We start from the raw sequence: 14,955 nt of genomic DNA on the forward strand, positions 1-14,955 counted from the left end.
AAAATGCAAAGTAGTAAAGCAGTAGCACTGGATTATGTACTCTTTATAGATTCTTATTGGGACTGATATAGAGTGATGTATAAAGTGAATGCAACTCTAGAATATGTTCTTGACTTGACTTAGTAACTTCCACTAGTAAAATAATGTTTAAGAGGTACCTATTTTGTGCTAAGTGATTCTTTTTGGGTTATGCTTGCAATACCCTCACAAAGATTCCAAGGCTCCTGAAGGAATTTTGTGGAATTCACACATATCAGCTTAGTAACACACGGCCAATAAAAACGGACTGATCTCCATGTGGTTGGTATTATTTATAGTTAATGCAAATATAACTGCTTGCCCAAACATGTCATTGCATCACGTATGCATTGCTTCTTGGCAGCAAAGGTTACACATGCTATTGTGGCATTAGATCTAAGCTGTTCTCACTGATTTTGAACTGTGCTGTTAGAGCTGGAGTTGTCTTAGTATAACAATTCAGACATGATTGTTTTTAATAAGACCATTATCGATAAAATGGCAAGAACGGGCTAGATGTCAATAAGGTGAGCAGATATTTTTCACTTGTGTTCTGTGTTATATCTCTGTCATCTTTTTGATAAAATGATACAGTATACCCAAAAAGAAAATGTCTTTGCACTTTTATATGTTATTTTGTATTTAAATTTGCTGTTTAATTGTCAACTATTAGTAACATTTACAGTAGCTGTATGGAAATGTCCAATATGGTATGAAAATGTGATATCATTTTCATAAGAGATCTGCCATTCAAATAAGACTATTGAATAAACTTGTTGATGCATGTATCTGAATGCTGATTCTTCACAAGTCAAAACATGGCTGACAATAATGATTTGATCACCAGGTGAAAAGGAAAACAAATGCAATGAACTGTAGCTTTGCTTTTGTTTTATTGAACTGAATGTATTCATGAACATTTTACAAGAGTTGCATATTATATGAAACCTTGTTGATGTTGCATGTTGTCAGTCTACATTTTCATTCAGCCACTTCCTTGCCCTAGAATAGATATATAATTAGCACAAACAAACTTATTGTTGGAAAGTTCAAAAGGACTTTGGCATATGATGCTGAGAATTAATATTTCTTGCACACAAATGATGTGAAATAATATATTTCTTAAATATTCTGTACCTTTCCAATTTCTCTGCTTTTGACTCTCAGCTTGTTGACCTGTGATTCTGCAATGTCAGCACGCTCCTGAGCTTCTTCCATCTCATGCTGCACTTTTCTGTACCTGGACAGGTGAGTGTTAGCATGCTCCTCCTGTGACAGGGAAATGTATCATGCAAGTTTGTGTTAGAAATATGGAGTACATCCCCACTTAACAGTAGCAAGGAGCACTTAAGTGTAAGTTAATGTTGTAATTTGTATAAAAGCAAACTTACAGCCTCCTCTGCCTGCCTCTTGTAGGCCTTCACTTTCAATTGCAGTTTGTCCACAAGGTCCTGCAGTCTGTTCACATTCTTTTTGTCCTCCTCAGTCTAAGGAGGTTGGCTTCAAATTAGATTTTATTTGACCTTTAGGGGTCTACATGTTTTTAGGTTCATATTGTACCTGGTATGTGAGCTCCTTCACTCGTCTTTCATATTTGCGTACTCCTTTAAGGGATTCAGCACTACGTCTCTGTTCAACTTCAACTTCAGACTCCAGTTCACGGACCTAGGAGAAATTTGATATAAACTGATTTACCTTATTAATAAAAATCTCCCTTTTTTCCATACATAACTGCTCCTTCTTTAAACTATAAACATATGTTTAACGTTCCATATTCAAATACTGCAACAAACCCTATGTTCCAGTTTCTGGAGTTGCTTCTTTCCACCTTTCATGGCGAGACTCTCAGCTTCATCCAGACGGTGTTGCAGATCTTTGACTGTAATCTCGAGGTTCTTCTTCATTCGCTCCAGGTGGGCACTGGTGTCCTGCTCTTTCTTTAACTCCTCTGCCATCATGGCAGCCTAATGTAGGAATCATTTCATGGTTTTAGTTTTTATTTAATTGTCAATGATCAAAATCTATGGAGATGAACACTCACATCTGTGATGGCCTTCTTAGCCTTTTCTTCAGCATTCCTTGCCTCCTGAATGGTATCGTCCACCTCACCTTGTACTTGAACCAGGTCAGCCTCGAGCTTCTTCTTGGTATTGATTAGACTGGTATTCTGTTTTAATGAAATGTGTAAAGACAATTATTGTAATTTACCAGGCAATTGTAAAATGGACAGAAAAGTTCCATGCTGCAGCAGCTAACCTGAGAGTGCAGCAGTGCTACACGCTCACTGGCATCGACCAGCTCCTGTTCAGCCACTTTTCGGCCTCTTTCTGTCTGTTCCAGTGCAGCTCTCAGTTCCTCAATCTCTGCCAGCATCAGGTTATTCCTGCGCTCTACCATGGCCACCTGCTCCTTCATGTCTTCCTGTCCTCTGATCGCCTCATCAAGGTGCAGTTGGGCATCCTGATATTAAAGTGATCAGTGCAAATTGAATTCTCAAGATACATAACATTTTACTGTATTAGTATGAAGCAAAGATGGAGGTGCACCTTCAGCTGTCCTTGGACATTTCTTAGTTGTTTCTGGGTCTCAGCAGCCTGGCGGTTTGCATGGCTGAGCTGAATCTCCATCTCATTGAGATCTCCCTCCATCTTCTTCTTGACCCTCAAAGCATCATTCCTGCTCCTAATCTCAGAGTCTAGAGTGGTCTGCATGGACTCGATCACCCTCTGGCTGTTCCTCTTGATCTGCTCCATCTCTTCATCCTTCTCAGCCAGTTTCCTGTCTATTTCACTTTTCACTTGTGTGAGCTCAAGTTGAATACGAAGAATCTTGGATTCCTCATGCTCAAGTGTGCCCTGGAGAATTATGTATAGATTATAAATAAAGATATTATATATAAAAAATGATCATTTGGAATTAATTGATGCCAACCCAATATCATCTATTGCTGCATTTCTGGGGAGTTCTTTGAATAGTTCATGTGCTGTCTTACCTCAGCTTCCTCAAGAGCAGTCTGGATTTCTAATTTCTCAGTTTCCACTAGTTTCTTTGCCTTATCCAACTCATGAATAGTCTTTCCGGACTCACCAATTTGTTCAGTCAGGTCAGATATTTCCTCTGTGGGGAAGAATATCAGATTTGTTTAATTTAATGGATTTCAGTGTAATTTAAAGAAGTCTAATTATATTTGTGTAGCATACGCTGCAGATTCTTGTTTTCTCTCTTCAGGGTCTCGAGATGGTCAAGTGCTTCCTCATATGAGTTCTTCATTTTGAAGAGCTCAGTGCTGAGAGAGCGAGCCTCTTTCTGAGCTCCTTCCAGTTCAGCCTGACCTTCTTCATACTTCTGTTTCCATTCTGCCAAGACCTGAAAAGCGAGGACATAAATTAACAAAGCTTTAAAGCAATAAATCAGAACACTTAAATATATTTTTCAGGTGAGAAATAATTGACCTTATCAAAGTTCCTCTGCTTTTTGTCAAGGTTGGCTGCTAATGCATTGGCTCTTTCAACATCGATCATGAGGTCCTCCACTTCATTTTGCAATCTCTGCTTGGTCTTCTCAAGGGAAGCACACTTGGAGTTCACAGCTTCAATCGATTCCTCTGCCTCTTGTAGACGCTGAGCAAGCTTTTTCCTGAGGAGATATATAAACGTGTGTGTGTGTGTGTGTGTGTGTGTGTGTGTGTGTTTGTGTATAGATAGAGCCATATTTTCTCATTTTATTTTACTTGGCCTCCTCAAGCTCCTCTGTACGCTGGATGGCATCTGTCTCGTATTTGGTTCTCCACTGAGCCACCTCACTGTTGGCCTTCGACATTCCACGCTGAAGCTCAGCCTTGGCTTCCTGTTCTTCTTCAAACTGCTCTCTGAGCAGATCACAGTCATGACGGGCTGATTGGACAGCATGAGCCAGGGCATTCTTGGCCTAATAGTAAAGTTTTATTATCAGTTTGCAAGTTTGATCATTCATTCTGATTGTTCTACGCTCACTACCATGTGGACAATAACAGAGTTAACAGATTTGTTTCATTTGTTTTTTTATTATTATTTATTTACCTTCACTTCCTCCTCAGTGATTCTCTTGAGTTCTTCAATCTGCTGAGTGTAAGCTTGTTTTCCTCTTGTGAGCTGGGAAACAAGTGCATCTTTCTCTTCCATTTGACGGCTAAGTTCCCCTGTCACCAAAAACCGTGATGTTAGCTTGGGGACAAACATCAATAATTTGACTGATTTTGAATACAGATTTAAAATAATCACCATTTTCAGTCTGAAGTCTTGCTTTCTGTGTATTAATGTCGTTCAGTTGGCGAACATTCTCATCGTTCTTGGTCTTGAGTTCACTCAGTTGGTCCTCAAGGGTGCGGCACATCTTTTCTAGGTTAGCCTGAAGCATAATGGGGAAAATGTTTTGTAGTATTTTGTATCAGTGCACTTTATCTAATACTTTGGCTGCTAGAAGTAAAATACCTTTGATTTTGCCACAGCCTCCATGTTACTTGAAAGGTCATCTATCTCCATTTTGTATTCACTCTTTTCCTTTTCCAACTTCTGCTTGACACGCTGAAGGTTGTCGATCTGTTCTCCAAGCTCTGCAACACTGTCAGCTTGTTTCTTGCGGAGGGCAGCAGCTGTGGCTTCATGCTGCAGAGTGGACTCTTCCAGATCACGACGCAATTTCTGGAACTCGGCCTCGCGCTTCTTGTTCATCTCAATCTGAGCAGAAGTGGCACCTCCAGCTTCCTCGAGCCTCTCACTGATCTCCTCAAGTTCCCTGGAGAGATCAGCTCTCTGCTTCTCAACTTTAGCCCGAGCTGCACGCTCAGCCTCAATTTCCTCCTCCAGCTCTTCAATGCGAGCCTGAAATTTCAGTTTTCATAGCTTAGACTTTCTAATTTTACAGCACATGCCAAAACTTTACTATTTCTCACAGAAATTGTACCTGTAGCTCTTTAATCTTCTTTTGAAGCTGGGCACTCAGTGACTGTTCGTCTTCAATCCTGCTCAGAAGTTGACTTATTTCAAAGTCCTTCCTGCGGGGCAAAATGACAGTTGCAATTAATTTTTTTTAATATATTGATTTAAAGCATTTACATTTTTATTTGCATCATGAATTGAGGCATACTTCTTGATCTTCTCATCTGACTGTTGCTTGTCATTCTCCAGATCCATTATGGACTCTTGGGCCAGTTTCAAGTCACCTTCAAGCTTTCTCTTTGCTCTCTCAAGGTCCATACGCAGCTTCTTCTCTTGTTCCAATGAACCTTCAAGCTAAATTTTGTAGAGCATACATATTAAAACTTCTGTCCTACAGCTGCTAAACCTTTCATTGTTTTAAATATTGCATGGATATTTACATCATCGACTTGTTGCTCAAGCTTGGTCTTTGATTTAGTCAGAGTGTTGACTTTGTCTTCCTCTGCCTGCAGATCATCCAGAGTCTGCTGGTGTGCCTCTTGGAGGGCTTTCTTCTCCTTAGTAAGCTTAGCAATGCTCTCATCTAGAGATGCCATTTCCTCAGTGAGGTTCTTGACCTGTGCGAATGAAATTCATCAAGCATCACTAGGCAAATACCTTTTGAATTTTGTTACATTTGTATTTATCTTCACCTGTATGTTTACTTTGAAGATGCCCTTATGCACATGCATTCTACAATCTCTAGTTTGAACATTTTCATTTAGGTTTCAAGTTATTACCCTTTCAGTTATTACTTGTCACTTGTCAACATCACAGTTCCATAACAGTAGAGTGTGAATGATTTAACCATAGTCACGGATTTGATCTAGTAGCTTAATCAAGCATGTTTCATACCTATTAATTTACATTGAATTGCAACACAAACCTTGTTCTCAGTGGCATGTTTCTCCTTTTCCACTTTGGCCAAGGTGAGCTCTAGGTCATCAATGTCCTTCTTCAGCTCAGAGCACTCATCCTCCAGTTTCCTCTTCTTGGCAGTCAACTCGGCATTGATTTCCTCCTCGTCCTCCAGTCTCTCATTTGTCTCTTTAAGCTTGGCTTCAAGTTGGATCTTGCTCTTGATAAGCCCCTCACACCTTTCCTCTGCGTCTGAAAGGCTCTCGCTTTCCTGTTATTTTAATTAATTTAATGATTTAATTCATATATCTGTTTATTTATTTATCTATGTATTTATTTTTTAATTGACCAAAACTGTTCAAAATACTTACAGATGCAACTTGAAGTTGCAGGTCATTTTTCTCCTGTAGCAGAGACACCATTTTCTCCTCAAGATCCTTTTTCTTGGCGAGTGCCTTTGTCAAATCCTCCTTCATTTTCTCGTAGTTCTCCTTCATTGCAGCCATTTCCTTCTCAGTCTCTGCGGTCTTGAGAAGAGGCTTGATCTTGAAGTAGAGCTTCATCCATGGCCAGTGTTTCACGTTCATGAATGAGCGGATGTTGTATTGGATGGAATAGATGGCTTCCCTGGAATTTGAGTTCAATTCCATTTTTATCATGTGTGTCTTTTATTAATGTGTGTAGAAATAAGTAAATACCGAATGCGATTTAATTTGAATGCAAAAATCATTTTAATCAAACTGTACTGTATATACCTCCTCTCCATCATCTTGACAAACTCCCTCCTCATGAGGAAGCCACGACACAAAGCCTGAGTCATGGTCACCAGACTTGCGAGTTTGTCATCTCGCATCTCCTCAAGAGTACCCAACAGACCGGCTTTGAAGAACACCTAAATTATCAGGAAGAATGCAAAAAAATATATCAGAGAAAATACAGCAATGTTTATGCATAATGACCTTTATAGTTTATCTGTTATAATTTGTGCTAGGTCTTGTATAATTTAAATGTTAATTTGCAATGCAATGTTGAGTTGTATTTTTCTGGTGCAAAAGTCATTTCAGTACCAACATTAATTCATTAGTTCTTACAAAACTACACACCTTGGTGTGTCCAAACTTGTACTGTGTATGATCCACATCAATAGAGCCTAAGAGTTTCTCTGAAGCTTTCTTGTTGTCAATGAACTGTCCCTCTGGGATGACACTGGCATTCAAGACTTTGTATCTAAAAAGTATTCCGAAATGCATAATGGAATAAATTTTCATTTCTTCCACAAAAATGTATATAAGCAAAAGTTATATTCAGTTGTTCTACCATTAATATAAATCTTTTTTGTAATTCCAATCACCTCTGCTTGAAGTCACCATAGAGGATCCTGCTGGGGAATCCCTTTCTACAGATTCTGATACCCTCTAGCACACCATTACACCTCAACTGGTGGATGACCAGGAAATTCTCCATCAGACCTATCATGTCAAATGTCATGGTACATATTAGTAACAGGTTTTACAGTCAAAGACATAAGTAAGATTAGTAATTTATTTGTTAATTAAAAATTTATGAAAGTAAGGATACCCACCAGGTGTCTTAGACTCATTAGGAATCAAGCAACGCACAAAGTGAGGATGAGTGCTCCTCAAGTTGGTCATCAGCTTGCCCAAGTTCTCCTGTAGAAGTCCCACATGACAAACATGTTAATACATAATTTATATGCTGTGTAATCACAACCAATTAGCTGGGGTACTTACCCTAAAGAGAGCAGACACTGTCTGGAAGGAACCACCCTTCTTCTTGCCACCTTTCTTTCCACCACCACTAGCGTCAGCTGCACATTACAGAGTTACAGTGTAATGTGTAACAGAGTTACAGGAGTTTTTAGGTTGAATGTGTCACAGATTTACACATTACGGAGTTGCAATTAATTGATTGCATTCTTTTGCTTTATATATATTTAGATCTCTTATCACCTCTCACACTGCACCTTGCACTGCTTGACTGGTCCTACCATCTCTTAAACTAAATAAAAGTTAAAAGATAAAACTTTTAAAATATATCAGCTATTAAACTTACCATCACCAGCTGCATGACCAACATACAATAAGGACAGCAGTTTGTTTGAAGACTTCTGGTACAGCTGCACAACAGAGTCGTTCAGTGGATCCTTGTTCTTGTCCAACCAGCCAGTAATGTTGTAGTCCACAGTGCCAGCATAGTGCACCAGGGAGAAGTGGGCCTCAGCTTTGCCTTTGGCAGGCTTTGGCTTTTGGAAGGCAGTGCATTTGCCAAGGTGCTGGTCATGCAGTTTGTTCTTAAAAGAGGTGTCTGTAGCCTTGGGGAACATGCACTCCTCTTCGAGGATGGAGAAGATACCCATTGGCTGTTGGCAGCATTTATTTTTGTTACGTATTCAGATGACAAGTATGACAGATTGGATGGTTAGCATTTGTTTATAATGTACCTCACTGATATAATTTACCTTCTCAATAAGCTCAATGCAGGTAGCCAAGTCCATCCCAAAGTCAATGAACTCCCACTCAATGCCTTCTTTCTTGTACTCCTCTTGTTCCAGAACGAACATGTGGTGGTTAAAAAACTGTTGCAGTTTCTCATTTGTGAAGTTAATGCAGAGCTGCTCCAAGCTGTTGTACTAATGTAGTAAATCAGTATGTTAAACACTATTGCATTATTGCAACAAAAACAACAACTGTAGAACATGCATCATAAAGAATAACACTTATTTACATCAAAGATTTCAAATCCAGCGATGTCCAGCACACCAATGAAGGACTGTCTTTGTTGCTTTGTGTCCAGCATCTCATTGATACGGACGACCATCCACAAGAACATTTTCTCATAGATGGACTTGCAGAGGGCCATTGTGTTATTGTAAACCTAAAATATTATACATGGAGGTTTAGTCACTTGGACATAACTTAAATCTTTTTTCTGTCTTTTCATGCTGAATAATGACACATTACCTGAGGAACAGTCTGGCCTTTGGTCACAAACTCATTTCCGACTTTCACTCTGGGGTAGCACAAAGCTTTCAGCATGTCAGCTGAGTTCAGGCCCACAAGGTAGGCGATTTTATCAGCGACTGATGTGAAAGGAAGTGAAAAAGATTGTCTTGATAATTAGGAATGTTACACATACAGTACTTTATATATTGACAGCCTAGGGACATCTGGGTGATGTTATATGTACCCTCAGTGCCATCAGGTTCAGCCTGCTCCTCCCTCTGCTTCTGCTTGAACTTCATGTTACCATGATGCATCACAGCACCAGTCAGCTTGTAGATGTTAAATTTCTCATCAGCGCTGAAACCAAGGATGTCAATGGCCGTCTGTATGATGAACAGTAGATATTATTCATGTGTATCTGAAATTATCTCATTTCTTTCGTCATTATTTTGTGTCATTTATTCCTACATCTGTGGCAATGAACTCCTCCACATCATTGATGCTCTTGACGGTGATTTCACCCATACTGACCATATGGTAGTCATAGGGGTTGGTGGTGATGAGCAGTGCCTCTGTAAAAAAAACAAAATCAGCTGAACTGGTATTATATTATTATATTATTATAGTTAATTAAAAAAAAAAAGCAGCTCTTTACCAAGCAGCTCTGGTTTGTGCCCAGTCATGAGCTGGTAGAAAATGTGGTAGCTTCTTTCAGCAGACAACTGGAAAGTGACTCTTGACTTTTCCAGCAGATCTGTTGGTGCATTATTCATTCTCATTACAAGGTACTGTATGTTCAACTTGCTATTCAGACAATGTATTTCAGATGGTTAAACATGAAATATTTATGTGGAATCGATATAGTGGCATTTGATTAATAGTCATGGATGCTCAGTTTGAAAATAATACATTTACTGTTTTCTTGACATATGGGCATGTAATGTAGAGCTAAAGTCATAAATCTGCATAATTAAACATATCTTTGTTGTCACAACTTACATGTTTCAATATCGGCTGAGGCCAGCTTGCCGGTTTGCCCAAAGTGAATTCTAATGAATTTTCCCTTAAAATTGAAATGTAATTGGAATTAATATCCTTCTGTGTGATTTTTTAAAAGTTTTCTTTAAAATCAAAACTTTTTCATTCTGTTTACTTACAAAACGAGAGGAATTGTCATTTCTCACGGTCTTAGCATTACCATAAGCTTCCAATAGGGGGTTGGCTGCAATAATTTGGTCTTCCAGCGATCCCTACAAACAGTAGCAAATGTATTTGACAGGTATCCGAGCACACATTGTTACATCTGTAAACAATGATATTTTACTTACCTGCATTTTTCCAGGAATAGGCTCTGCTGACTTCTTTTGGCCAGTCACTGCGATTGTCGCAAAGTACTGAATGACACGTTTGGTGTTCACAGTCTTACCTGCACCAGATTCTCCACTGAGGGTAGAAAGAATATACAAATGTATATAACTCTGGAAATCACACTTTGTTTGTGGTCTTTTTAGTTTGAATACTGTTCATTGGGCTGTATGTTTGACACTACTGCTGTACGAAATTTGTATCAAAAAAAAGTTAAAGGTTTTGTTTGATAATATACTGTTTGTTAGTAATAAGTTGTAATAGAATAATGCATGTGTAAAGGAATGTTTGTATTAATGTACTTACGTGATCAAGATGGACTGATTTTCACGATCTAAAATAATGAGATTTATATTACATTATATATAATTTATGTCTCAGGGTTGTTTTCAATTCATTGACTTTAACTTTGTGTAACGCATGTTGAAATATATTAATTGATACGTTAATACTAATACTCTGTAAATACTGAATACTACTAGGACAATTTTGTACCAGTGAGCATGAACTGATAGGCGTTATCAGAGATGGAGAAGATGTGAGGTGGGGCTTCTACTCTCTTCTTTCCTCTGTATGCAGAAACAACTACAGCATCATACACTGGGAGCCACTTGTAGGGGTTCACAGTAACGCAGAACAACCCAGAGTAGGTCTGAAGGAGAGTCAAATTAAATTTCCATTTAGTTTTTCATTATATATTTATTCAGCACTCTCTCTCTTATGACTTTTATATTCTAGGTGATTCTTACATAGATCATCCATGCTGCATAACGCTCTTTGAGGTTATATAGCACACCAGGTTCATTGAGGTGGGTCATCATGGCCATGTCCTCAATTTTGTCAAACTTTGGAGGATTCATTGGAAAGATTTCATCTTCCTTAACTGTGACCGTCTATAAAATAGCAGTGATAAAACACATTATAATGCTTTGTCATGTTGGGAAATTTTCTAGATTCCAGACACTGTTAGATGTGTTTATCTTTTCACTCACTTTTCCAGTCTCAGTTTCGACAGTGACTTTGCCACCCTCTTTACTCTTCAGGATTCCTTTGAGGTACATCTCAGCTGCATCGACCACAAAGTATGCTGTTTTGGCATCAAAGGGTTTGTTCTGAGCCTCAATCCTTTCCCTTTCCGGCTTCCGGAGGAAGATGGCTGCCGGGCCGAAACACTCCATTTCCCCATCTCCCATGGTGGTGTGTTACTGTGGAGTCAAACCATGATTCAGATGAACATGCTAACTTCAGGTGCTTAATGAAACTTATATCTGTACTAAACCACAGTGTAATGAATATACAGTTTAATTGATCCTGAAATTAAATTAACTAATTAAACATTGCCAAACTTTCAGAAGAAGCCTTAACATGATTCTCATGCACATCGTATACTTACCTTAGATGATTACTTAATTATGTAAAATATTAAGGGCAGCACAGGAATGGCGTTCGTTGGACACTGTAAGAAGTATTAGGGTTCACAGAGAGTCTAAAAATGACATTTGAACTAAAAACATTATCAACATTTTTAAAGAACTTTAAAAACACATTGTTCTAAATTTTGATTAATAATGTTTAAGACAGACATAATCCCTCACATTTGCAGGGTGCTTGAGGTAGACTCAGACCTTGAGGGGCAGTCTTATATAGTGATATATTTATGCACACTCAGCAGAACCAACCAACCAAGTTTGGTCATATATTCAGCCATGATGTATTCTTCCCTAAGTGGACATCAAGTGTGATGCGTGTTTGTGTATCATATTATATTATGAAATATTAGTCCTCTTAGCAAGGGCTGTTGCATGGCTTAGTTTCTTAAATTGTTAATATTTGGGAAAGAATTGTTTTCTTTGACCTGATTTTGATTAAATCTGTTAATATACTTTTTCTTTGTTTTGGTTAATTTTAAGTTGGTTAAAACTTTATATATTTAAATGCATCAATTTACCTCAGGGTTAAAAATCTGGGAAAAAAAAAATCTTTGTTGAAAGTTTTGAAAGTTATGGGATGAATATGAGCCATTTGAATCATTTTTATTTTTAAGTTTGAGTTTAAATACTATTTTATGTTCTGAGGTCACAAGAAGAGAATGCTTTTTAATGATTTTGGCACCGAAGGAAGCTATGACAGGATTATCACTGGTGTTCTGTTGCAAGGACACAAAAGTCTTTTCATGTTATAAATATTTTTTATAAAACATAAGCATCAGTCTTCTCAGGAAGCTGGCAATATCATGTGTCCTTTATGGACTGCCAGAAAAATTCAATTCCATGTTCCAGGTCTAAAAAAAGAAGCAAAATAATATTTCATAAGATTTTCCACCTCCGTATTCTATGTTGTCTACAGATGCAGAAATGTATCAGTGTTTGTGCAAGTATAGATATGCAAACAAAGCGCTAGAAAAAGTACAAATTTTCATTCATTGATCTTATACATAACATTTACTCCTATGAGTGAGTTGCCAATTCCCCTCACTATGTTGGAGACTGAAATAACAAATACACAGAAATCCAAAGATCTGCTTCCAAAACCATATTGTAATGTAGTATTAAATGAAAGTTAATACACCCTTGGCAGAAAATTACAATGCTTTAAAAGTTCAGAGGTTGTTGCCTGTGATAAACTAGATCCATAAATGTATTTTCTGAAACACTATCTTAGCATAACCTTCTTATAAGGATTTAATGCAGATATAGAAACCATATCAGCTGTTGTCTCAAGACTTAAGAATTTTAGGCCCCTTCTGAAGTGTGTATAAAAGAGTTTATCCAGACTCCCTAAAACTTTTCCAGATGCCCTCTGGAAGTCTCTGAGTAAGTGCTTTTTGACTTTAAATTTACCTTGATTTTGGTGAATTCAGTGTACTGTAATTTGGAGATTTCGGTTTCAGAGTAACAGCTATTGTTTTTATGGTCTTTATATGCACTTTATGGTCAGTTATATTATACCACCATTATTGCAAACACTGGCTAATATTGTTGCCTTTGTCATAATTGCATTTGATAATTGTTCCTTTTTAGTTATTTGCATAACATAAAATTTGTTTTAAGAAAAATCATATTTTAAAAACTGAAAATGTGTAAATATTTAAACATTTAAATCTACCTATGTTTATTTATTGAATTGAAACATCAGGGGTTTTTTATTTTATTTTTATTTTATTTTTTATTTTACATATGGACCAGCTAGTTTATAAGATCTTGCTTTTTGATATTGAAATAGTGGTGCGTAGAGATCATTGGGCAATAGTTTTGTAACTGAAATGTTTTTCTGATGACTCAGTAGGTTACAAATGACCATCCTAAATGCCTGTCTTAATATTTACTCGGATGAAAGTCCTCTCCTTCACTCTGCAGGCTGTGGTATCACTCAGTATCAACCTTATTTATTTTTAGATTTAAGCAGTTGGGCTATACCACTGTGAATACAAATCCTTCTTTGTTCTTGTAAGGCATCTTGCTTCAGTGTCGCTTGTTGTAGTTTCAGAAAGTTGTAGTTGAAATTGCATGCTTCAGTGGAAGCCTGTCTCATTAGTAGGAAGCTTTATAATGTAATTCATATTGAATTTCTGTTGTGCTTCATCATTTCATCTTTCTAGATCTTGGTTCTGCAGATTGGTGCAATCGTTAACTGATATCTTTGCAAAAAAAAAAAAAAAAAAAAAAAAAAAAAACACACCCCTAAAGGTAAGTGATAACATTTTTTGTCGTAAAATGTATTCTAACTGTTAATTTTTTAAATTGTATGATTAACTTTATTTTAAATGCTTTAAAAAGCAACATGGCTGTTTCCATCTGTATAAGTTTCTCATAAAGTGCTCTGTAGACAAACTTTTTTTGAAAAAATAATATTATACTGATTTTAAAAGGTGACTTTTAAAATTCACTATATAATATAAACATTTCAGTAGGATACTACTTGTGTATGTATATTTTTTTCTTTCATAATATTTGTGACGTACTGTTCCATTTTTTTTATCTCTTTAAATATACAGTATTTTATAGTAGTTGTAATTGATCCCCTACCCTTTGAGCTAGAAAATAATTAGCTCTATTGAATGTTAATTTTATGACAATAAATTGTGCTATAATTCCATTTAAGAATCCTCAAGTACTTTCTCTCTTTGTCAAATGCCTTGAGAGACAGGATGAATGTTTATGGTAGTAATGATAAAACCAGATCATTGGTTTTGAATAAAAATCATGAGTTCATTATTATTTGATATTAGAATGTTGAAAAGTAAAGGATCATTTTTCAGGCTGTTTCATAACAAATGTCAGAGATGATCTAGTTAACATTATAAGTGCATTATTGCCACATGCTGTTTGGAATTAAGCAGCCCCTGTTTGGCCTCATTTCCTCAGTCTCTGCCAGCATCACGTTATTCCATTGCTCCACCCAGGCAATCCTCAGTTTCTCAGTAGGCACACATCCTCGACAGGCACACATCAGACACATTTTGTTTACTTAAATTATGAAACATATCTAATTTGAAGTTCAGGTATGAGGTAATTGAATTTTCTTTCTTGAGTTTCTGTGACATTTCTCAGGAAGCAAAAAAAAAATTATATATAATATTATAGTGACGTTGTTTTTCATGGTTACACAATTATTACATTGTCTTATTTCCTGCATAAAAAAAGCATAATTCAGTATTATAGTTTTATGAGAAATGGCTTTATCGCTATTTTATTGCTCTATTCTTGTTTTGCAGGGAATCAAGTTAAAGTTTCAGTATAGGTTTACATTTAGCTGTATTTGCTGAAGCTCCTGAGTTACACTGGCACCAAGTTGAA

General features: G+C 37.0%; 1 protein-coding gene and 1 long non-coding RNA gene across 2 annotated transcripts in view; one reads left to right on the forward strand and one right to left on the reverse strand.

The window, feature by feature from the left end:
* The window catches only part of LOC113637029, a 126,574-nt gene that overhangs the window by 21,728 nt on the left and 89,891 nt on the right, over positions 1-14,955 (forward strand). The gene's annotated exons all lie outside the window — the stretch shown is intronic.
* On the reverse strand, positions 893-11,352 carry LOC113637021 (myosin heavy chain, fast skeletal muscle-like). The gene is made up of 39 exons (XM_047810478.1): positions 11,152-11,352; positions 10,909-11,052; positions 10,655-10,811; positions 10,466-10,493; positions 10,123-10,237; positions 9,952-10,044; positions 9,794-9,857; positions 9,450-9,548; positions 9,263-9,366; positions 9,039-9,177; positions 8,813-8,931; positions 8,577-8,726; positions 8,311-8,481; positions 7,905-8,211; positions 7,583-7,659; positions 7,414-7,501; positions 7,183-7,300; positions 6,935-7,058; positions 6,587-6,723; positions 6,203-6,458; positions 5,860-6,102; positions 5,375-5,551; positions 5,143-5,288; positions 4,960-5,050; positions 4,488-4,877; positions 4,278-4,404; positions 4,077-4,195; positions 3,749-3,945; positions 3,471-3,654; positions 3,219-3,384; positions 3,011-3,135; positions 2,565-2,873; positions 2,275-2,478; positions 2,060-2,185; positions 1,812-1,982; positions 1,579-1,683; positions 1,410-1,505; positions 1,156-1,287; positions 893-1,020 (listed from the first exon to the last, which is right to left on the reverse strand). Exons 1-39 carry the CDS (start codon positions 11,350-11,352, stop codon positions 1,000-1,002), a joined length of 5,820 nt encoding a protein of 1,939 aa, XP_047666434.1. The 3' UTR covers positions 893-999.

This window comes from Tachysurus fulvidraco, chromosome 2, assembly GCF_022655615.1.
Source record: "Tachysurus fulvidraco isolate hzauxx_2018 chromosome 2, HZAU_PFXX_2.0, whole genome shotgun sequence".
In the NCBI taxonomy this organism is placed as follows: Eukaryota; Metazoa; Chordata; class Actinopteri; order Siluriformes; family Bagridae; genus Tachysurus; species Tachysurus fulvidraco.

Bases quoted from the DNA above. Each gene is read 5' to 3' on its own strand.
- LOC113637021 (XM_047810478.1), bottom strand. From the start codon at position 11,352: ATGGGAGATGGGGAAATGGAGTGTTTCGGCCCGGCAGCCATCTTCCTC. The intron at 8,932-9,038 runs GTACATATAACA...CTTTCACATCAG, and splicing joins TGAACCTGATGGCACTGAGG to TCGCTGATAAAATCGCCTAC. The intron at 6,459-6,586 runs GTATATACAGTA...CTCAAATTCCAG, and splicing joins GTCAAGATGATGGAGAGGAG to GGAAGCCATCTATTCCATCC.